The sequence below is a fragment of the Hirundo rustica genome, unplaced genomic scaffold (genome assembly GCF_015227805.2).
Source record: "Hirundo rustica isolate bHirRus1 unplaced genomic scaffold, bHirRus1.pri.v3 unplaced_BUSCO_63198at7742, whole genome shotgun sequence".
In the NCBI taxonomy this organism is placed as follows: Eukaryota; Metazoa; Chordata; class Aves; order Passeriformes; family Hirundinidae; genus Hirundo; species Hirundo rustica.
Window position 1 is genome coordinate 1 of NW_026690739.1, and position 22923 is coordinate 22923.

Sequence of the window (22923 nt, forward strand, 5' to 3'; positions counted from 1 at the left end):
ACAGTGAGGGGACAGCGAAGGGACAGCGAGGGGACAGTGAGGGGACAGCGAGGGGACAGCGAGGGACAGCGAGGGGACAGTGAGGGGACAGCGAGGGGACAGCGAAGGGACAGTGAGGGGACATCGGCCGCGGGCAGGAGGGGACAGTGAGGGGACATCGGCCGCGGGCAGGAGGGGACAGTGAGGGGACAGCGAGGGGACAGCGAGGGGACAGCGGCGAGGGGACAGCGAGGGGACAGCGAGGGGACAGCGGCGAGGGGACAGCGGCGAGGGGACAGCGAGGGGACAGCAGCGAGGGGACAGCGGCAAGGGGACGGCAAGGGGACAGTGAGGGGACAGCGAGGGGACAGCGAAGGGACAGTGAGGGGACAGCGAGGGGACAGCGAGGGGACAGCGAAGGGACAGTGAGGGGACATCGGCTGCGGGCAGGAGGGGACAGTGAGGGGACAGCGAGGGGACAGCGGCGAGGGGACAGCGAGGGGACAGCGAGGGGACAGTGAAGGGACAGTGAGGGAACAGCGAGGGGACAGCAAGGGAACAGCGAGGGGACAGTGAGGGGACAGCGAGGGGACAGCGAGGGGACAGCGAGGGAACAGCGAGGGGACAGCAGCGAGGGGACAGCACCATGGGCAGGAGGGGACAGCGGCCATGGGAAGGAGGGGACAGCGGTGAGGGGACAGCGAGGGGACAGCAAGGGGACAGCAAGGGGACATTGGCCGCGGGCAGGAGGGGACAGCGAGGGGACAGTGCCACGGGCAGGAGGGGACAGTGAGGGGACAGCGAGGGGACAGTGAGGGGACATTGGCCCAGACAGGAGGTGACAGCAGCCATGGGCAGGAGGTGACAGCGAGGGACAGCACCCCGGGCAGGAGGTGACATCGGCCATGGGGAGGAGGTGACAGCGCCTCGGGCATGAGGTGACAGCGGCCGTGGGCAGGAGGTGACAGCGGCCGTGGGCAGGAGGTGACATCGGCCCGGGCAGGAGGTGACAGGAGCCGTGGGTAGGAGGGGACAGCGAGGGGACAGCAGCCGTGGGCAGGAGGTGACATCGGCCCAGGCAGGAGCTGACAGCGGCCATGGGGAGGAGGTGACAGCGGCCATGGGGAGGAGGTGACAGCGGCCATGGGCAGGAGGTGACAGCGGCCACGGGCAGGAGGGGACAGCGAGGGACAGCGGCGAGGGGACAGCGAGGGGACAACACCGGGACGCGGGGTGCCACCCGATTCCCGATGCGGCGGCTCCCGGCGTCCCCACGCCCTCCCGCTGTCCCCAAATCCCCGGTGTCCCCAGATCCCCGCCGCGCCCCCCCGGGTGACAGCGTCCCCACCCCGAGGTCCCCCCGGGACGCACCCCACGAGGACGAAGGCCTTGACGCGCTGCTCGGGCGGCACGCGCGGCGCGTACTTGCGGGCCTCGTAGCGGTTGTGGTGCTTCACGGCCACCTCCACGAAGGGCTGCGGGACACGGGAGAGCGCAGGGGAGGTGAGGAGGGGCCGGGGAGACGGGGATGGAGGGGATGGAGAGGGGAGGGAGAGGGGAGGGAGAGGTGGAGAGGGGAGGAGAGGATGGCAGAGGTGGAGAGGGGAGGAAAACGGTGGAAGAGCAGGAATGGGAAGGGAATGGGAGGGATGGGGAAGGGAGGAAGAGGATGGGAGGGTTGGAGCGGGGAAGAAGGAGATGGTAGAGCTGGAATTGAGAGGAAGAGGATGGGGGAGATGGAGAGGGGAGGAAAATGGTGGCAGAGCAGGAATGGGAAGGGAATGGGAAGGATGGAGAGAGGAGGAAGAGGATGGAAAGGATGGAGAGGAAGAGGACGGAAAGGATGGAGAGGGAAGAGTGTGGAAGAATTGGAATGGAGAGGAAGAGCATGGGAGTGTTGGAGAGGGGAGGAAGAGCATGGGAAAGCTCAAGAGGAGTGGAAGGGGATGGGAGAACTGGAATGGGGAGGAAGAGGATGGGAGAGATGGAGAAGGGAGGAAGAGGATGGGAAGGTGAGGATGGGGGGCTGGAGATGGGAGGAAGAGGATGGGGGAATGGAGAGGGAGGAAAATGGTGGCAGAGCAGGAATGGGAAGGGAATGGGAGGGATGGAGAGAGGAGGAAGAGGAGGAAGAGGATGGAAAGGGTGGAGAGGAAGAGGATGGAATGGATGGAGAGGAAGAGGAGGGAAAGGATGGAGAGGGAAGAGTGTGGAAGAATTGGAATGGAGAGGAAGAGCATGGGAGGGTTGGAGAGGGGAGGAAGAGCATGGGAGAGCTCAAGAGGAGTGGAAGGGGATGGGAGAACTGGAATGGGGAGGAAGAGGATGGGAGAGATGGAGAGGGGAGGAAGAGGATGGAGAGGGGAGGATGGGGGGGCTGGAGATGGGAGGAAGAGGATGGGGATGCAGAGGGGAGGAAAATGTTGGAAGAGCAGGAATGGGAAGGGAATGGGAGGGATGGGGAAGGGAGGAAGAGGATGGAAAGGGTGGAGAGAAGAGGAAGAGGCGGAAAGGATGGAGAAAGGAGGAAGAGGATGGAAAGGATGGAGAGGACGAGGATGGAAAGGATGGAAAGGATGGAGAGGACGAGGATGGAAAGGATGGAAAGGATGGAGAGGAAGAGGGCGGAAAGGATGGAGAGGGAAGAGCGTGGAAGAATTGGAATGGAGAGGAAGAGCATGGGAGTGTTGGAGAGGGGAGGAAGAGCATGGGAAAGCTCAAGAGGAGTGGAAGGGGATGGGAGAACTGGAATGGGGAGGAAGAGGATGGGGGGATGGAGAGGGGAGGAAAATGGTGGCAGAGCAGGAACGGGAAGGGAATGGGAGGGATGGAGAGAGGAGGAAGAGGATGGAAAGGATGGAGAGGAAGAGGATGGAAAGGATGGAGAGGAAGAGGATGGAAAGGATGGAGAGGGAAGAGTGTGGAAGAATTGGAATGGAGAGGAAGAACATGGGAGGGTTGGAGAAGGGAGGAAGAGCATGGGAAGGCAAGGATGGGACCTCTGGAGGAGGAGGAAGAGGATGAGAGGGCTGGAGAGAGGAGGAAAAGAATGGAAAGGATGGAGAGAGGAGGAAGAGCATGGGAGAGCTCAGGAGGGGTGGAAGGAGATGGGAGAGATGGAGAGGGGAGGAAGAGGATGGAAGGCGAGCATGGGAGGACTGGAGAAGGAGGAAGAGGATGGGAGGACTGGAGAAGGAGGAAGAGGATGGGAGGACTGGAGAAGGAGGAAGAGGATGGGAGGACTGGAGAAGGAGGAAGATGCCGGGAGGACACCGAGGCGGTGACCTCTGCCCTCCCTCAGCTGCCCAAGCTCTCACCAGGTACCCAATGGGCGACTTCTTGCTCTTGGAGAACTTCTCCATCTCCTCCCAGTCCCCACGTGTGGCCAGGGCGTTGATCTTCAGCCACCAGTACCTGGGGACACGGGGACACGGGGACAAGGGGCTCAGGGCCCAGTCTTGAGGTCCCTTCCCCAGCCCTGTCCCATCCCTGATGTCCCTGTCCCATCCTCGATGTCCCCATTCCAGCCATGCCCTTGGACAGCCACGCACCCACCCAGCCTTGTCCCTGGGGCAGGGACAGGTGACCTTGGGTGTCCTCCTTGTCCCAGGTGTCCCCATTGTCCGTGGTGTCCCCGTTGTCCCAGGTGTCCCCCTTGTCCCAGGTGTCCCCCTTGTCCCCATTGTCCCCGTTGTCCCCCTTGTCCCAGGTGTCCCCCTTGTCCCAGGTGTCCTCCTCATCCTGGGTGTCCCCCTCATCCTGGGTGTCCCCATTGTCCCAGGTGTCCCCATTGTCCCCGTTGTCCCCTTGTCCCAGGTGTCCCCATTGTCCCTGGTGTCCCCCTTGTCCCAGGTGTCCTCCTAATCCCGGGTGTCCTCCTCATCCTGGTTGTCCCCATTGTCCCAGGTGTTCCAGGTGTCCCCATTGTCCCAGGTGTCCCCCTTGTCCCCGGTGTCCCCATTTTCCCAGGTGTCCCTGTTGTCCCCCTTGTTCCCAGTGCCCCCATTTTCCCAGGTGTCCCCGTTGTCCCCCTTGTTCCCAGTGTCCCCCTTGTCCCCGGTGTCCCCCTTGTCCCCGGTGTCCCCGTTGTCCCAGGTGTCCCCCTTGTCCCAGGTGTCCCCCTTGTCCCCGGTGTCCCCATTGTCCCAGGTGTCCCCGTTGTCCCTGGTGTCCCCGTTGTCCCAGGTGTCCTCCTCATCTCGGGTGTCTCCGTCGTCCCAGGTGTTCCAGGTGTCCCCACTGTCCCAGGTGCCCCCATTGTCCCAGGCATCCCCCTCACCCCTGTTGTCCCCGGTGTCCCCATTGTCCCAGGTGTCCCCCTTGTCCCAGGTGTCCTCCTAATCCCGGGTGTCCTCCTCATCCTGGGTGTCCCCATTGTCCCAGGTGTTCCAGGTGTCCCCATTGTCCCAGGTGCCCCCATTGTCCCAGGTGTCCCCCTTGTCCCCGGTGTCCCCATTTTCCCAGGTGTCCCCCTTGTCCCTGGTGTCCCCCTCATCCCAGGTGTCCCTCTCACCCCTGCTGTCCCCGTTGTCCCAGGTGTCCCCCTTGTCCCAGGTGTCCCCCTTGTCCCCGGTGTCCCCGGTGTCCCCGAGCCCATCCCACCTCTTGTCGGGGATCCTGAAGTCCCGGCAGAGCTGCTCGGCGCGTTTGTGGTGCCCGTCCAGGATGAGCGTGGCCACGGTGTCGTGCAGGGACAGGTCCAGGTAGGGCTTGTCCAGCTCCTCCTGCAGGTTCCGCTGCAGCCGCAGCAGCTTGATCTGCTCCTCCGTGGCCTGGGGACACGGGGACAGCTCCGGGGACCCTGGCCCAGCCTTGCTGTCCCTGTGCCAGCCCCTGGGTCCTTGTCCCAGTCCTGTCCCAGCCCCAGTGTCCCCATCCCAGCCCTGAGGTCCCCTCCCCAGCCCTGTCCTGGCCTTGGTGTCCCTGTGCCAGCCTCAGTGTCCCCATGCCAGGCCCAGGGTCCCTGTCACAGTTCCAGGGTCTCCATCCCAGCTTTGGGGTCCCTGTCCCATCCCTGATGTCCCCATTCCAGCCATGCCCTTGGACAGCCACGCACCCACCCAGCCTTGTCCCTGAGGCAGGGACAGGTGACCTTCGGTGTCCTCCTTGTCCCAGGTGTCCCCTCTGTCCCTGTTTGTCCCAGGTGTCCCAGGTGTCCCCGTTGTCCCCAGTGTCCCCGGTGTCCCCGTTGTCCCCATTGTCCCCCGGCACCTGGGCACTCCCACCTTGGCAGCGAAGTCGTTCTTGGCCTTGTAGAACTCATCCAGGGCGCTCTGCAGGGCGGCCACGCGGCCCTCGATCCGCTGGGAGCGGCACGGACACGGCAGGGACACGGCACGGACACAGCAGGGACACGGCACGGACATGGATATGGACACAGCACGGACAGGGCATGGACATGGACACGGACATGGCATGGACACGGCAGGGACACGGCACGGACATGGCACAGACACGGACACGGCACGGACACGGCATGGACACGGCACGGACATGGACATAGACATGGACATTGACACGGACATGGACACAGACACAGATACAGCATTCCCTGGTTACAATCCTGAATCCCTGGTTGGGATCCTGATCCCCTGGTTGGATCCTTGGAAAGATCCCGACCCCTGGGCAGGATCCCAGCTCATGGCACACATGGCATGGGATGGGCACGGTCCCCATTCCTGTATCCATAACCCCATTCCCGTGTCCATAACCCCATTCCCGTATCCATAACCCCATTCCTGTATCCATAACCCCATTCCTGTATCCATAACCCCATTCCCGTGTCCATAACCCCATTCCCGTATCCATAACCCCATTCCCGTATCCATAACCCCATTCCTGTATCTATAACCCCATTCCCACACCCATAACCCCATTCCCACACCCATAACCCCATTCCCGTGTCCATAACCCCATTCCCACACCCATAACCCCATTCCCATATCCATAACCCCATTCCCACATCCATAACCCCATTCCTGTATCCATAACCCCATTCCCGTATCCATAACCCCATTCCTGTATCCATAACCCCATTCCCGTATCCATAACCCCATTCCCGTATCCATAACCCCATTCCCGTGTCCATAACCCCATTCCCACACCCATAACCCCATTCCCATATCCATAACCCCATTCCCACACCCATAACCCCATTCCCGTAGCCATAACCCCATTCCCACACCCATAACCCCATTCCCATATCCATAACCCCATTCCCACACCCATAACCCCATTCCCGTATCCATAACCCCATTCCCACACCCATAACCCCATTCCCACATCCATAACCCCATTCCCACATCCATAACCCCATTCCCACATCCATAACCCCATTCCCGTATCCATAACCCCATTCCCGTATCCATAACCCCATTCCCGTATCCATAACCCCATTCCTGTACCCATAACCCCATTCCCGTATCCATAACCCCATTCCCAAACCCATAACCCCATTCCCGTATCCATAACCCCATTCCCGTATCCATAACCCCATTCCCACGCCCATAACCCCATTCCCATATCCATAACCCCATTCCCACATCCATAACCCCATTCCTGTATCCATAACCCCATTCCTGTATCCATAACCCCATTCCCGTATCCATAACCCCATTCCCGTATCCATAACCCCATTCCCACGCCCATAACCCCATTCCCGTATCCATAACCCCATTCCCACACCCATAACCCCATTCCCATAACCCCATTCCCGTATCCATAACCCCATTCCCGTATCCATAACCCCATTCCCGTGTCCATAACCCCATTCCCACACCCATAACCCCATTCCCACACCCATAACCCCATAACCCCATTCCCATATCCATAACCCCATTCCCACACCCATAACCCCATTCCCATATCCATAACCCCATTCCCACATCCATAACCCCATTCCTGTATCCATAACCCCATTCCTGTATCCATAACCCCATTCCCGTATCCATAACCCCATTCCCGTATCCATAACCCCATTCCCGTGTCCATAACCCCATTCCCACACCCATAACCCCATTCCCATATCCATAACCCCATTCCCACACCCATAACCCCATTCCCATATCCATAACCCCATTCCCACATCCATAACCCCATTCCCGTATCCATAACCCCATTCCTGTACCCATAACCCCATTCCCACGCCCATAACCCCATTCCCACACCCATAACCCCATTCCCGTATCCATAACCCCATTCCCACACCCATAACCCCATTCCCGTATCCATAACCCCATTCCCACACCCATAACCCCATTCCCGTATCCATAACCCCATTCCCACATCCATAACCCCATTCCCGTATCCATAACCCCATTCCTGTATCCATAACCCCATTCCCGTATCCATAACCCCATTCCCGTATCCATAACCCCATTCCCGTATCCATAACCCCATTCCTGTATCCATAACCCCATTCCCACATCCATAACCCCATTCCTGTATCCATAACCCCATTCCCACACCCATAACCCCATTCCCACATCCATAATCCCATTCCCGCCTTGGGAGTGATTTTGGGATCTGCAGGAGCCCCTTGGGAACATTTCAGGATCTCAGGGAGCCCTTTGTGAACATTTTGGGATCTGACAGAGCCCCCTGGGAGTGTTTTGGGGTCTGGCCGATCCTTTTGGGATCATTTCGGGATCTGGCCAATCCTCTAGGGATCATTTTGGGGTCCGGCTGATCCTGTTGGGATCATTTCAGGATCTGGCCGATCCCTTTGGGATCACTCTGGTCTCCAGCCAATCCCTTTGGGGTCACTTTGGGGTCTGACTGATCCCTTTGGGATCACTTTTAGGATCCCTTTAGGATGACTCTGGGCTCTGGCCGATGCCTTTTAGGATCATTTTGGGCTCCAGACAATCCCTTTTAGGATCCCTTTTAGGATCCCTTTTAGGATCATTTCAGGTTCTGGCTGATCCTTTTTAGGATCCTTTTTAGGATCCCTTTAGGATCATTTTGGGCTCTGGCCAATCCCTTTTAGGATCACTCTGAGCTTGGGCCGATCCCTTTTAGGATCCCTTTTAGGATCATTTCAGGTTCTGGCTGATCCCTTTTAGGATCCCTTTTAGGATCATTTCAGGTTCTGGCTGATCCCTTTTAGGATCCCCTTTAGGATCATTTCAGGTTCTGGCTGATCCCTTTAGGACCCCTTTTAGGATCATTTCAGGTTCTGGCTGATCCCTTTAGGACCCCTTTTAGGATCATTTCAGGTTCTGTCTGACCCCTTTAGGATCCCTTTTAGGATCATTTCCGGTTCTGGCTGATCCCTTTTAGGATCATTTCCGGTTCTGTCCGATCCCTTTAGGATCCCTTCAGCCCCCTTTGGGGTCGGGGCCCCCGCTGACCCTCTCGCGGTAGCCGCCGAGCACGTGCAGGTTGCCCAGCTCCTGGTGGTTGTCGTCCTGGTTGTACAAATCCTTCAGCGTCTCCCGCTCCTGGTGCCGGCAGAACTGCGCGGGGAAATCAGGGAAATCAGCGGGAAAATCAGGAAAATCAACGGGAAAACCAGCGGGAAAATCAGGGGGAAAATCAGGAAAATCAACAGGAAAATCAGTGGGGAAATTGGAGAAATCGGTGGGAAAATCACCGTGAATGCCGGGAAAATCAGCGAGAAAATCAGTGGGAAAATTAGCGGGAAAATCAGCGGGAAAATCAGCGGGAAAATCAGTGGGAAAATCAGGAAAATCAACGGGAAAATCAGTGGGGTAATCAGGGAAATCAGCAGGAAAATCAATGGGAAAATCAGTGGGAAAAATTGGGAAAATCAACGGGAAAACTGGGAAAATCAACGGGAAAATCAGCAGGGAAATCAGCGGGAAAATCAGCGGGAAAATCAGTGGGAAAATCAGTGGGAAAGTCACTGGGAAAGTCACCGGGAAAATCACCAGGAAAATCACTGGGAACACTGGGAAAATCAACAGGAAAATCAGCGGGAACACCAGGAAAATCAGTGGGGAAAACAGGAAAATTAATGGGAAAATTAATGGGAAAATCAGCAGGAAAATCAGTGGGAAAATCACCGGGAAAATCAGTGGGAAAATCAGTGGGAATGCCAGGAAAATTAGAGGAAAAATCAGTGGGGAAATCAGGAAAATCAACGGGAAATCAGCGGGAAAATCAGGAAAATCAGTGGGGAAATCAGCAGGAAAGTCACCGGGAAAATCACAGGGAAAATCACTGGGAACACTGGGAGAATCAGCAGGAAAATCAGCGGGAACACCAGGAAAATCAGCGAGGAAATCGGGAAAATCACAGGGAAAATCAGCAGGGAAATCAGCAGGAAAATCACCGGGAAAATCACCGGGAAAATCACCGGGAACACCGGGAAAATCAGCGGGAAAATCAGCGGGAATGCTGGGAAAATCAGTGCGATAATCAGCAGGGAAATCAATGAGAAAATCAGCAGGGAAATCGGGAAAATCAGCGGGAAAATCAGCGGGAAAATCACAGGGGAAAATCACTGGGAACACTGGGAAAATCAACAGGAAAAATCAGTGGGGAAATCAGCGGGAACACGGAAAATCAGCGGGGAAAATAGCAGGAATGCCGGGAAAATCAGCGGGAAAATCAGGAAAATCAATGGGAAAATCAGCAGGGAAATCAGCGGGAACACCAGGAAAATCACCATGAAAATCACAGGGAAAATCACTGGGAACACCGGGAAAATCAACAGGAAAATCAGCGGGAACACCAGGAAAATCACAGGGAAAATCACAGGGAAAATCACCGGGAACACTGGGAAAATCAGCAGGGAAATCAGCGGGAACACCAGGAAAATCAGTGGGGAAATCAGGAAAATCAGTGGGAAAATCAGCAGGAAAATCAGCGGGAATGCAGGGAAAATCAGTGGGATAATCAGCAGGGAAATCAATGGGAAAATCAGCAGGGAAATCAGTGGGAACGCCGGGAAAATCAGCGGGAAAATCGGGAAAATCAACGAGAAAATCAGCAGGGAAATTGGAGAAATCAGTGGGAAAATCACTGGAAATGCCAGGAAAATCAGTGAGAAAATCAGTGGGAAAATCAGGAAAATCAGCGGGAAAACCGGGAAAATCAACGGGAAAATCAGCAGGGAAATCAGTGGGAAAATCAGCAGGAAAATCACTGGGATCAGCGGGAAAATCGCCGGGAAAATCAGCGGGAAAATCAGGAAAATCAATGGGAAAAATCAGCAGGGAAATCGGAGAAATCATCGGGAAAATCACCAGGAAAATAATCGGGAAAATCACCAGGAAAATCAGCGGGAACGCCAGGAAAATCAGTGGGGAAATTGGGAAAATCACAGGGAAAATCAGAGGGAAAATCAGCGGGAAAATCAGTGGGAAAATCAGCAGGAACGCTGGGGAAATCCGCGGGAAAATCAGTGGGAAAGTCACCGGGAAAATCACCGGGAAAATCACTGGGAACACTGGGAAAATCAACAGGAAAATCAGCGGGAACACCAGCAAAACCAGTGGGGAAATCGGGAAAATCAGCGGGAAAATCAGCAGGAAAATCAGCGGGAATGCTGGGAAAATCAGTGGGATAATCAGCAGGAAAATCACCGGGATCAGCGGGAAAATCAGCGGGAAAATTGCCGGGAAAATCAGTGGGAAAATCAGGAAAATCAGCGGGAAAATCAGCAGAGAAATCAGAGAAATTGGTGGGAAACTCATCGGGAAAATCACCGGGAAAATCAGCGGGAATGCCAGGAAAATCAATGGGAAAATCAGGAAAATCAACGGGAAAATCAGCGGGAAAATCAGCGGGAAAATCAGTGGGATAATCAGCAGGGAAATCAATGGGAAAATCAGCAGGGAAATCAGTGGGAACGCCGGGAAAATCAGCGGGAAAATTGGGAAAATCAATGGGAAAATCAGCAGGGAAATCAGCGGGAAAATCAGTGGGAAAATCGGGAAAATCAATGGGAAAATCAGCGGGAAAATCACTGGGAAAATCACTGGGAACACTGGGAAAATCAACAGGAAAAATCAGTGGGGAAATCAGCGGGAACACGGAAAACCAGCAGGAAAATCGGGGAAATCAGCAGGAACGCCGGGGAAATCAGTGGGAAAATCGGGAAAATCACCGGGAAAATCAACGGGAAAATCAACGGGAAAATCAGTGGGAACGCCGGGGAAATCAGCGTGAAAATCAGGAAAATCAATGGGAAAATCAGCGGGGAAATCGGAGAAATTGGTGGGAAAATCAGCAGGAAAATCAGCGAGAAAATTGGGAAAATCAGCGGGGAAATCAGGAAAATCAGCGGGAAAATCGGGAAAATCACAAGGAAAATCACCGGGAAAATCACTGGGAACACTGGGAAAATCAATGGGAAAATCGGGAAAATCAATGGGAAAATCAGCAGGGAAATCAGTGGGAAAATCAGCGGGAAAATCGGGAAAATCACAAGGAAAATCACCGGGAACACTGGGAAAATCAACAGAAAAATCAGCGGGAACACCAGGAAAACCAGTGGAGAAATTGGGAAAATCAGCGGGAAAATCAGCAGGAAAATCAGCGGGAATGCCGGGAAAATCAGTGGGATAATCAGCAGGGAAATCAATGGGAAAATCAGCAGGGAAATCAGTGGGAACGCCGGGAAAATCAGCGGGAAAATCGGGAAAATCAATGGGAAAATCAGCAGGGAAATCATCGGGAAAATCACCGTGAAAATCAGCAGGAAAATCGGGAAAATCAGCAGGAAAATCACCGGGATCAGCGGGAAAATCAGCGGGAAAATTGCCGGGAAAATCAGTGGGAAAATCAGGAAAATCAGCGGGAAAATCAGCAGAGAAATCAGAGAAATTGGTGGGAAACTCATCGGGAAAATCACCGGGAAAATCAGCGGGAATGCCAGGAAAATCAATGGGAAAATCAGTGGGAATGCCAGGAAAATCAGCGGGAAAATCAGCGGGAAAATCAGTGGGATAATCAGCAGGGAAATCAACGGGAAAATCAGCAGGGAAATCAGTGGAAACGCCGGGAAAATCAGCGGGAACACTGAGAAAATCAATGGGAAAATCAGCGGGGAAATCAGCGGGAAAATCAGTGGGAAAATCGGGAAAATCAATGGGAAAATCAGCAGGGAAATCACCGGGAAAATCACCGGGAAAATCAGCAGGAAAATCACTGGGAACACTGGGAAAATCAGCGGGAAAATCAGCGGGAACACCAGGAAAATCAGCGGGGAAATCGGGAAAATCACAGGGAAAATTGGGAAAATCAGTGGGAAAGTCACCGGGAAAATCACAGGGAAAATCACTGGGAACACTGGGAAAATCAGCAGGAAAATCAGCGGGAATGCTGGGAAAATCAGTGGGAAAATCAGCAGGGAAATCAATGGGAAAATCAGCAAGGAAATCAGTTGAACGCCGGGAAAATCAGCGGGAAAATCGGGAAAATCAATGGGAAAATCAGCAGGGAAATCAGCGGGAAAATCGGGAAAATCACAAGGAAAATCACCGGGAAAATCACTGGGAACACTGGGAAAATCAATAGAAAAATCAGCGGGAACACCAGGAAAACCAGTGGGGAAATCGGGAAAATCAGCAGGAAAATCAACGGGAAAATCAGCAGGGGAATCAGCGGGAAAATCAGTGGGAAAGTCACTGGGAAATTCACCAGGAAAATCGCTGGGAACACCGGGAAAATCAACAGGAAAATCAGCGGGAACACTGGGAAAATCAGCGGGGAAATTGGGAAAACCACCGGGAAAACCAGTGGGAAAATCAGCGGGAAAATCAACAGGAAAATCAGTGGGAAAATTGGGGAAATCAGCAGGGAAATCAGAGGGGAAACCAGCGGGAAAATCACCAGGACAATCACCGGGAAAATCAGTGGGAATGCCAGGAAAATTAGAGGGAAAATCAATGGGGAAATCAGCGGGAAAATCAGGGGGAAAATCAGCTGGAAAATCAGTGGGAAAATCAGGAAAATCAACGGGAAAATCAGCAGGAAAATCAGTGGGGAAATCAGGAAAATCAACGGGAAAATCAACGGGAAAATCAGCGGGAAAATCAGCGGGAAAATCAGGAAAATCAACAGGAAAATCAGCGGGAAAATCAGCGGGAAAGTCACCGGGAAAATCCGGAAAATTGGGAAAAGCAGGAATTTGGGGGGTCACGGGCACACCCTGGGGGTCACAGGGACAATTTGGGGGTCAGGGGTCACTGTGGGGTCACGGGGACACCCCGGGGGTCACAGGGACAATTTGGGGGTCAGGGGTCACTATGGGGTCACGGGGACACCCCGGGGGTCACAGGGACAATTTGGGGGTCAGGGGTCACTATGGGGTCACGGGCACACCCCGGGGGTCACAGGGACCATTTGGGGGTCAGGGGTCACTATGGGGTCACGGGGACACCCCGGGGGTCACAGGGACAATTTGGGGGTCAGGGGTCACTATGGGGTCACGGGGACACCCCGGGGGTCACAGGGACAATTTGGGGGTCAGGGGTCACTATGGGGGGATTTAAGAGGTTTTTTTGGGGGGTTGAAGGGGAATTTTGGGGGGACTCAGGGGCATTTTGGGGAGGTTCAGGGTGGTTTTGTGGTGTTCAGGGTGTTTTTGAGGGGTCCAAGGGTGTTTTGGGTTGAGCCAGGGGTGTTTTGGGAGCGATTCACGGTGGTTTTGGGGCGATCAGAAGGTTTTTTGGGGTGCTCAGAGGAGTTTTGGGGTTGAACCAGGCTGGTTTTGGGTCGATTCAGGGGGTTTTTGGGGCTCTCAGAGGGTTTTGGGTTGATCCAGGGTGGTTTTTGGGGCACTCAGAGGGGTTTTTGGGGCTCTCAGAGGGGTTTTTGGGGTGCTCAGAGGGGTTTTTGGGTTGATCCAGATGATTTTTGGGTCGCTCGGAGGGGTTTTGGGTTGATCCAGAGGATTTTTGGGGCACTCAGAGGGGTTTTTGGGGCGCTCCGAGGGGTTTTTGGGTTGATCCAGAGGATTTCTGTGGCACTCAGAGGGGTTTTTGGGTTGATCCAGAGGATTTTTGGGGCGCTCCAAGGGGTTTTTGGGTTGATCCAGAGGATTTCTGTGGCACTCAGAGGGGTTTTTGGGTTGATCCAGAGGATTTCTGGGGCGCTCCGAGGGGTTTTTGGGGTCCCCGTGCCTCACCTGGCGGTACAGGCTCAGGGCCACGGGCTGGTTCTGCAGGGTCATGAAGAAAGTGCCGCGGTTGAGCTCGTTCTTGAGGTGCAGCACCACCGTGTACACTGGGGACAGTGGGGGGACACGGGGGGGACACGGGGGGGACACAGGGGGACACGGGGGGGACACGGGGGGACAGTGGGGGGGACACGGGGGGGACACGGGGGGACAGTGGGGACACGGGGGGGGGGACACGGGGGGGACACGGGGGGACGCAGAAGGCTTTTGTTCCATCTTTTTCCTGTCCCTCCTGATCCCCTCCGTGCCCCCCTCTGCCCCTCCATGTGCTCCCCAAGGCCCCGGAACGTTCCCAAAGGGCTCCCTCAGATCCCAAAAAGCCCCCCAAAAAGGCTCTCCCAGACCCCAAAATGTTCCCAAGGTGCTTCTCCTGACCCCGAAAGTGCTCCCAAGGGACTCCCCGCAGATCTCAAAATGTTCCCAAGGGGCTCTCCCAGACCCCAAAACATTTCCAGGGGGCTCCCTCAGACCCCAAAACGTCCCCAAAGGGTTCTGCCAGACCCCAAAACGTCCTCAAAAGGCTCTGCCAGACCCTAAAATGTTCCCAAAGGGTTCCCTCAGACCCCAAAATGACCCCAAAGGGCTTCTCCAGACCCCAAAATGACCCCAAAGGGCTCCCCCCATCCCCAAAACGTCCCCAAAAGGCTCTGCCAGACTCCAAAACATCCCCAAAGGGATTCTCCCAGACCCCAAAACGTCCTCAAAAGGCTCTGCCAGGCCCCCAAACGCCCCCAAGGTGCTCTGCCAGACCCCAAAACGTCCCCAGAGTGCTCCCCCAGTCCCCAAAATGTCCCCAAAGGGTTTCCCCAGTCCCCAAAATGCCCCCAAGGTGCTCTCCCAGACGCCAAAATGTCCCCAAAAGGCTCTGCCAGTCCCCAAAACACCCCCAAGGTGCTCTCCCAGACCCCAAAACGTCCCCAGAGTGCTCCCCCAGTTCCCAAAATGTCCCCAAAGGGCTCTGCCAGACCCCAAAACACCCCCAAGGTGCTCTCCCAGACCCCAAAACGTCCCCAAAGGGATTCTCCCAGACCGGAAAACATCCCCAAAGGGCTCCCCCAGACCCCAAAATGACCCCAAAGGGCTCCTCCAGACCCCAAACACCCCAAGGTGCTCTCCCAGACCCAAAAACGTCCCCAGAGTGCTCCCCCCGTCCCCTGTCCCCACCCAGGTCGGTGTCCCGTGTCCCCTGTCCCCACCCAGGTCCGTGTCCCCTGTCCCCTGTCCCCACCCAGGTCCGTGTCCCCTGTCCCCACCCAGGTCCGTGTCCCCTGTCCCCACCCAGGTCAGGGTCCCCTGTCCCCTGTCCCCACCCAGGTCCGTGTCCCCTGTCCCCTGTCCCCACCCAGGTCCATGTCCCCTGTCCCCTGTCCCCACCCAGGTCCGTGTCCCCTGTCCCCACCCAGGTCGGTGTCCCCTGTCCCCACCCAGGTCGGTGTCCCCTGTCCCCTGTCCCCACCCAGGTCGGTGTCCCCTGTCCCCACCCAGGTCGGTGTCCCCGCTCTCGATGGCTTTGCTCAGGGCCAGTTTGCTCCTCTTCATCTTCAGCAGCAGTGGCACCTGCTCCCCTGAGCGCGGCTCGTACTCCAGCAGCTGGGGACATGGGGACATGGGGACACCAGTGTCACTGTCACCGTGGGGACAGCAGTGGCACCTGCTCCCCTGAGCGCGGCTCGTACTCCAGCAGCTGGGGACACGGGGACACCAGTGTCACCTCAGGGACATCAGTGTCACTGTCACCATGGGGACAGCACAGGGACAGCAGTGTCACTGTCACCATGGGGACACCAGTGTCACTGTCACCATGGGGACAGCAGTGGCACCTGCTCCCCTGAGCGCGGCTCGTACTCCAGCAGCTGGGGACACGGGGACACCAGTGTCACCTCAGGGACAGCAGTGTCACTGTCACCATGGGGACAGCACAGGGACAGCAGTGTCACTGTCACCACGGGGACACCAGTGTCACTGTCACCATGGGGACAGCAGTGTCACTGTCACCACGGGGACAGCACAGGGACAGCAGTGTCACCATGGGGACACCAGTGTCACTGTCACCACGGGGACAGCACAGGGACACCAGTGTCACCTCAGGGACAGCAGTGTCACCTCAGGGTGTCCAGAACGGGGGCAGCAGTGTCACCTTGGGGACATCATTGTCACCTTGGGGTGGTCAGCCTGTGTCCCCTCCCCTTGTCACCTCGATGGCCAGCTCCTGTCCCTTCCCTGTGCCACCTCGATGGCCAACTCCTGTCCCCTCCCCATGTCCCCGTGTCACCTTGATGTCCAGCCCCTGTCCCTCTCTGTGTCTTCTCCCTGTGTCCCCATGTCCCCGTGTCCCCTCGATGTCCAGCCCCTGTCCCTCCCCGTGTCCCCTCCCGTGTCCCCTCGATGTCCAGCCCCTGTCCCTCCCCATGTCCCTGTGTCCCCCCTCCATGTCACCTGGATGTCCAGCCCCCTGTCCCTCCTCTTGTTCCCCGTGTCCCCTCGATGTCCAGCCCCTGTCATTCCCCGTGTCCCTCCCCGTGTCCCCGTGTCACCTTGATGTCCCTCCCCGTGTCCCCTCCCCATGTCCCTCCCTGTGTCCCCTCTCCGTGTCCCTGTGTCCCTCGCTGTCCCTCCCCGTGTCCCCTCCCCGTGTCCCCTCCCCATGTCCCTCCCGTGTCCCCTCCCCGTGTCCCTCCCTGTGTCCCCTTGATGTCCAGCCCCTGTCCCCTCTCCGTGTCCCCGTGTCCCCTCGATGTCCAGCCCCTGTCCCCTCCCCGTGTCCCCGTGTCACCTTGATGGCCAGCTCCTGTCCCCTCCCCGTGTCCCCTCGATGTCCAGCTCCTGTCCCCTCCCCGTGTCCCCGTGTCCCCTCGATGTCCAGCTCCTGTCCCTCCCCGTGTCCCCTCCCCGTGTCCCCGTGTCCCCTCGATGTCCAGCCCCTGTCCCCTCCCCATGTCCCCGTGTCACCTTGATGGCCAGCTCGGCGCGGCCGCAGTCGTAGGCGCGCGTGGCGATGTCCGAGTAGGAGATCCCCGCCGTGTCCCCCAGCTTCCTGCTGATGGCCTGCGCCACCTCCTCGTCCGACTTGTCCTTCTGCTGCACCTGGGGGCACGGCCGGGCGCGTCCCCGCGTGTCCCGCGTGTCCCTGCGTGTCCCCCGCGTGTCCCCGGCCGTCCCCTCACCTGGTGGCAGGCCCAGTGCGCCAGGATGCGGCTGACGCCGCGCATCTCCGGCAGCCGCAGGAACTCGCAGATGCGGATGGCCAAGGGTACAGGCGGCGCAGCACCAGCCTGGGGACAGCGGGGACACGGGCGGCTCAGGGGACAGCGGGGGGACAGGGGACACCGGGGGGACAGGGGGACAGCGGGGGGACAGCGGGGACAGCGGGGACACAGGCAGCTCAGGGGACACCGGGGGGGATAGGGGACACTGGGGGGGACAGGAGACACCGGGGGAGACAGGGGACACGGGACAGCAGGGGGACAGCGGGGACACGGGCGGCTCAGGGGACAGCAGGGGGGACAGGGGACACTGGGGGGACAGGGGACACCGGGGGGGGACAGCGGGGACACGGGCGGCTCAGGGGACACCGGGGGGGATAGGGGACACCGGGGGGGATAGGGGACACCGGGGGGGGGGGACAGGGGACAGCGGGGGGGGGATAGGGGACACCGGGGGGACAGGGGACACCGGGAGGACAGGGGACATGGGACACCAGGGGGACAGCGGGGACACCGGCGGCTCAGGGGACGCCGGGGGGATAGGGGACACTGGGGGGACACCGGGGGGACAGCAGGGACACCGGGGGGACAGGGGACACCGGGGGGGTAGAGGACACCAGGGGGGACCAGGGCACACGGGACACCAGGGGGCAGGGGACAGGGGACACCGGGGGTTCAGGGGACACTGAGGGGACAGGGGACACTGGGGGGGGCAGGGGACACTGGGGGGATAGGGGACATAGAGGGGAAAGGGGACATTGGGGGGGCAGGAGACAGCAGAGGGACAGGGGACACCAGGGGGGTCAGGGGACACTGGGGGGGCAGGGGACATGGAGGGGACAGGGGACATCAGGGGGACAGGGGACACCGGGGGGTCAGGGGGACACTGGGGGGACACTGGGGGGACAGGGGACACTGGGAGACAGGGGGATATGGAGGGGACAGGGGGACATGAGACAAGGGACACTGGCGGGTCAGGGGACACATTGAGGGGGTCCCCAAGTGCTTGGAGCTGCTCAGCCCCTGGATATGGGAATGTGGGATGGGAACGTGGGATAGGGAATGTGGGACTGGAATATTGGGATGGGAATGTGGGATGGGAATGTGGGATGGGAATGTGGGATGGGAATGTGGGATGGGAATATTGGGATGGGAATATTGGGATGGGGAATGTGGGATGGGAATGTGGGACTGGAATATTGGGACGGGAATGTGGGATGGGAATGTGGGATGGGAATATTGGGATGGGGAATGTGGGATGGGAACGTGGGACGGGAATATTGGGATGGGAATATTGGGATGGGAATATTGGGATGGGAATATTGGGATGGGGAATGTGGGATGGAATGTGGGATGGGAATATTGGGATGGGGAATGTGGGATGGGAACGTGGGACGGGAATATTGGGATGGGAATATTGGGATGGGAATATTGGGCTGGGAATATTGGGATGGGGATGTGGGATGGGAATGTGGGATGGGAATATTGGGATGGGGAATGTGGGATGGGAAATACTGGGATGGGAACGTGGGATGGGAACGTGGGATGGGAACGTGGGATGGGAATTTGGGTTGAGGCTAGTGGGATGGGCAATGTGGGACGGGGATATTGGAATGGGGACTCTGGGATATGCGATGCAGGATGAATTTTTGGGCCGGGGTCCGTGCCACGCAGAATGAGGGGCGCAGAATTTGGGATGGGGAATATTGGGACGGGGATTTTAGGACAAGGACGGTGCCAGGCAGAACCCGGGCCGCAGAACCCGGGCTGGGAAGCCCGGGACACCACGGGATGCCGGGGAAGGAAGCCGGGGGAAGCCGAGGGAAGGAAGCCGGGGGAAGGAAGCCAGGGAAGGAAGCCGGGGGAAGGAAGCCGGGGGAAGGAAGCCGGGGGAAGCTGGGGGAAGGAAGCCGGGGGAAGCCGGGGGAAGGAAGCCGGGGGAAGCTGGGGGAAGGAAGCCGGGGGAAGCTGGGGGAAGGAAGCCGGGGGAAGCCGGGGGAAGGAAGCCGGGGGAAGCTGGGGGAGGAAGCCGGGGGAAGCCGGGGGAAGGAAGCCGGGGGAAGCCGGGGGAAGGAAGCCGGGGGAAGCCGAGGGAAGGAAGCCGGGGGAAGCCGGGGGAAGGAAGCCGGGGCCGCTCCGGGGCTCTCACCTGTCCAGCAGCACCTCGACGGTGAGCTGTTTGTATCTGCAGGGACAGTCAAGGCTGGTCGGGATCACAGACACCGGGAGCGGCCCCGGCCCCGCCGCGGGCGGGATCTCCGGTAGGATACTGCGTGAAGGTGAGCGGGATCCCGATCTGGTAGTCCCGGACGGCGTTGAGCACCCGCAGGTCCTGGCACATGCGCACGAACCCCTCCGGCGGGAACTTGTCCAGGAAAACACTTCCCGAAGGAAGCTGCCTGCGGGGGGATCCCAGGGGAAATCCGAGGGAAAACCCTGCGGCTTCAGCCTCCCTCCTCCTCCTCCTCCCGCTGCCGCCGCCGGCTCACCCTCAGCAGGGATTTCTGCGTGTCGGGCTCGTGCTCGTAGCCCGCGGCCTCGATGCACTGGCCCACGGCCTCGGCCAGCAGCTGCTGCTCCCGGATCTCCCGCAGGTACTCGTCGGCTTTCTGGCTCTGCTTCTGCGGGGCACCGGGAACGGGGCGATGCCGGGGGGCTCCCGGCCCGCCGGGCACCCCCGGGAGCCCCGGGAAAGGGAGGCACCTCGTACTCCTTCTGCGCCTCCAGCAGCAGAGCGCCGGAGCCATGGAGGCGATGCGGAAAATCTCCTGGCTGGCTTCTGCAGGGATGGGGATGGGGATGGGGATCAAATGAGGATAAAGGTGGCACCTGATCCCAGTGCCACCACCTGGCAGCGGGATCATGGGATGGGTGGGAAGGGAGCTTCAATCCCAGCAACTCCATCCCATCCATGGACAGGGACAGCTCCCGTTGTCCCAGCTGGATCCAAACCCATCCAGCCTGGCACTGGGCACTGCCAGGGGTGGCCACAGCAAACCTGGGAATTCCGGAATTCCATCCCAGCCAGGAATTCCTGCCCATGATCCCAGCCCAATCTCCCCTTTCCCAGTGGAAGCCATTCCCTGTCCCTCCAGGCCTTGTCCCCAGTCCCTCTCCAGCTCTCCCCTTTAGGGACTCTGAGGATTCCCTGGATTTTTCCCTTCTCCAGGGGAACATTCCCAGCTCTGCCAGCCTGCCTCCAGGATCCCAGACCGCTCCGGGTGGGAAAAGGACCTTAAATCCCATCCCACCCCACCAGGGACCCCTCCCACTACCCCAGGCTGCTCCAAGCCCCACCCAACCCTGTCCAGTTTTGGGATGGAGCATCCAGAGCTTTTCTGGGAATTCCCGTGCCAGGCTCCCGGCTCCTCACCTGGGATCTCGTGCAGGAACTCGTGGGAGGTGCGGGACAGGATCCGGACCCCGTCCAGCTCGGGCACCAGGTGGGAATCCTCATCCAGGACAAAGCTGGGCTCCTGCTAAGGGCTGGGGGCTCCGGGGAGGGAGGGGAACATCCCTGGGGATGGGGGAGCACCTGGGAACATCCCATGGAACAAGGAAAGGACCTGGGAACATCCCACGAGGATGGGGAGCACCTGGGAACATCCCTGGGGATGGGGGAGCACCTGGGAACATCCCTGGGGACAAAGGAAGGACCTGGGACCATCCCTGGGGACAAAGGAAGGACCTGGGACCATCCCTGGGGACAGGAAAGGATCTGGGACCATCCCTGGGGACAAAGGAAGGATCTGGAACCATCCCTGGGGACAAAGGAAGGATCTGGGACCATCCCTGGGGACAGGAAAGGATCTGGGACCATCCCGGGGGACAAAGGAAGGACCTGGGACCATCCCTGGGGACAAAGGAAGGATCTGGAACCATCCCTGGGGACAGGAAAGGACCTGGGACCATCCCGGGGGACAAAGGAAGGACCTGGGACCATCCCTGGGGACAAAGGAAGGATCTGGAACCATCCCTGGGGACAAAGGAAGGACCTGGGACCATCCCTGGGGACAGGAAAGGACCTGGGACCATCCCTGGGGACAAAGGAAGGATCTGGAACCATCCCTGGGGACAAAGGAAGGATCTGGGACCATCCCTGGGGACAGGAAAGGACCTGGGACCATCCCTGGGGATAAAGGAAAGATCTGGAACCATCCCTGGGGACAAAGGAAGGACCTGGGACCATCCCTGGGGACAAAGGAAGGACCTGGGACCATCCCTGGGGACAAAGGAAGGATCTGGAACCATCCCTGGGGACAAAGGAAGGATCTGGAACCATCCCTGGGGACAAAGGAAGGACCTGGGACCATCCCTGGGGACAAAGGAAGGATCTGGGACCATCCCTGGGGACAAAGGAAGGATCTGGAACCATCCCTGGGGACAAAGGAAGGATCTGGGACCATCCCTGGGGACAAAGGAAGGACCTGGGACCATCCCTGGGGACAAAGGAAGGACCTGGGACCATCCCTGGGGACAGGAAAGGATCTGGGACCATCCCTGGGGACAAGGAAGGATCTGGAACCATCCCTGGGGACAGGAAAGGACCTGGGACCATCCCTGGGGACAAAGGAAGGATCTGGAACCATCCCTGGGACAAAGGAAGGATCTGGGACCATCCCTGGGGACAAAGGAAGGATCTGGAACCATCCCTGGGGACAAAGGAAGGATCTGGAACCATCCCTGGGGACAGGAAAGGACCTGGGACCATCCCTGGGGACAAAGGAAGGATCTGGAACCATCCCTGGGGACAAAGGAAGGACCTGGGACCATCCCTGGGGACAAAGGAAGGATCTGGAACCATCCCTGGGGACAAAGGAAGGATCTGGGACCATCCCTGGGACCATCCCTGGGGACAAAGGAAGGATCTGGAACCATCCCTGGGGACAAAGGAAGGAGCTGGGACCATCCCTGGGGACAAAGGAAGGATCTGGAACCATCCCTGGGGACAAAGGAAGGATCTGGAACCATCCCTGGGGACAGCCCCCCCGCAGGCGGCCCGGCCCCCGGGGCCCCGCTCCCGAAGGATACCGGATGCACTCGCAGGAATTGCCCACCACCATCAGCTGCCGCTCCCAGGCCAGCAGCAGGCTCGCTGCCGGCCCCGCGGGCGCGTGCACCTGCCGGGGGCCGCGCCGAAACTCATTAACGAACCCCCGAACGAGCCCCCGACGAAACACCGCTAAGGAACCCCCGAACGAACCCCCTAATGGACCCCCTAACGGACCCCCTAACGAACCCCGCTAACGAACCCCGCTAATGAACCCTGCTAATGAACCCCCTAATGAGCCCCCGGACGAACCCCACTGAGGAACCCCGCTAATGAACCCCGCTAAGGAACCCCCTAATGAACCCCGCTAAGGAACCCCCTAACGAACCCCCTAATGGACCCCCTAATGGACCCCCTAACGAACCCCGCTAATGAACCCTGCTAACGAACCCCACTAAGGAACCCTGCTAATGAACCCCGCTAACAAACCCCCTAACGAACCCCGCTAATGAACCCTGCTAATGAACCCCGCTAAGGAACCCTGCTAACGAACCCCCTAACAAACCCCATAATGGACCCCCTAATGAACCCCGCTAATGAAC

The 22923-nt window shown here is 58.4% G+C and overlaps 2 protein-coding genes across 2 annotated transcripts in view; both read right to left on the minus strand.

Moving 5' to 3' along the window:
* Positions 1 to 1350: 1350 nt before the first annotated feature.
* VPS16 (VPS16 core subunit of CORVET and HOPS complexes) overlaps positions 1351 to 22923 on the minus strand; it is a gene marked incomplete at its 3' end in the record, with an annotated part of 37762 nt that continues 16189 nt past the window's right edge. Inside the window, 19 exon segments of the mRNA XM_040054498.1 lie at positions 1351 to 1454; positions 3297 to 3393; positions 4582 to 4751; positions 5205 to 5282; positions 8331 to 8435; positions 14078 to 14175; positions 15610 to 15718; positions 17078 to 17212; positions 17293 to 17375; positions 17378 to 17400; positions 19481 to 19516; positions 19602 to 19708; positions 19710 to 19730; positions 19821 to 19952; positions 20035 to 20069; positions 20072 to 20110; positions 20705 to 20799; positions 22363 to 22426; positions 22429 to 22451. Of these exon segments, the coding sequence (XP_039910432.1) occupies positions 1351 to 1454; positions 3297 to 3393; positions 4582 to 4751; positions 5205 to 5282; positions 8331 to 8435; positions 14078 to 14175; positions 15610 to 15718; positions 17078 to 17212; positions 17293 to 17375; positions 17378 to 17400; positions 19481 to 19516; positions 19602 to 19708; positions 19710 to 19730; positions 19821 to 19952; positions 20035 to 20069; positions 20072 to 20110; positions 20705 to 20799; positions 22363 to 22426; positions 22429 to 22451 (1554 nt within the window).
* Positions 20806 to 22354, minus strand: LOC120748366 (tetra-peptide repeat homeobox protein 1-like). The gene is made up of 2 exons (XM_040054503.2): positions 22095 to 22354; positions 20806 to 22002 (listed from the first exon to the last, which is right to left on the minus strand). Exons 1-2 carry the CDS (start codon positions 22238 to 22240, stop codon positions 20811 to 20813), a joined length of 1338 nt encoding a protein of 445 aa, XP_039910437.1. The 5' UTR covers positions 22241 to 22354; the 3' UTR covers positions 20806 to 20810.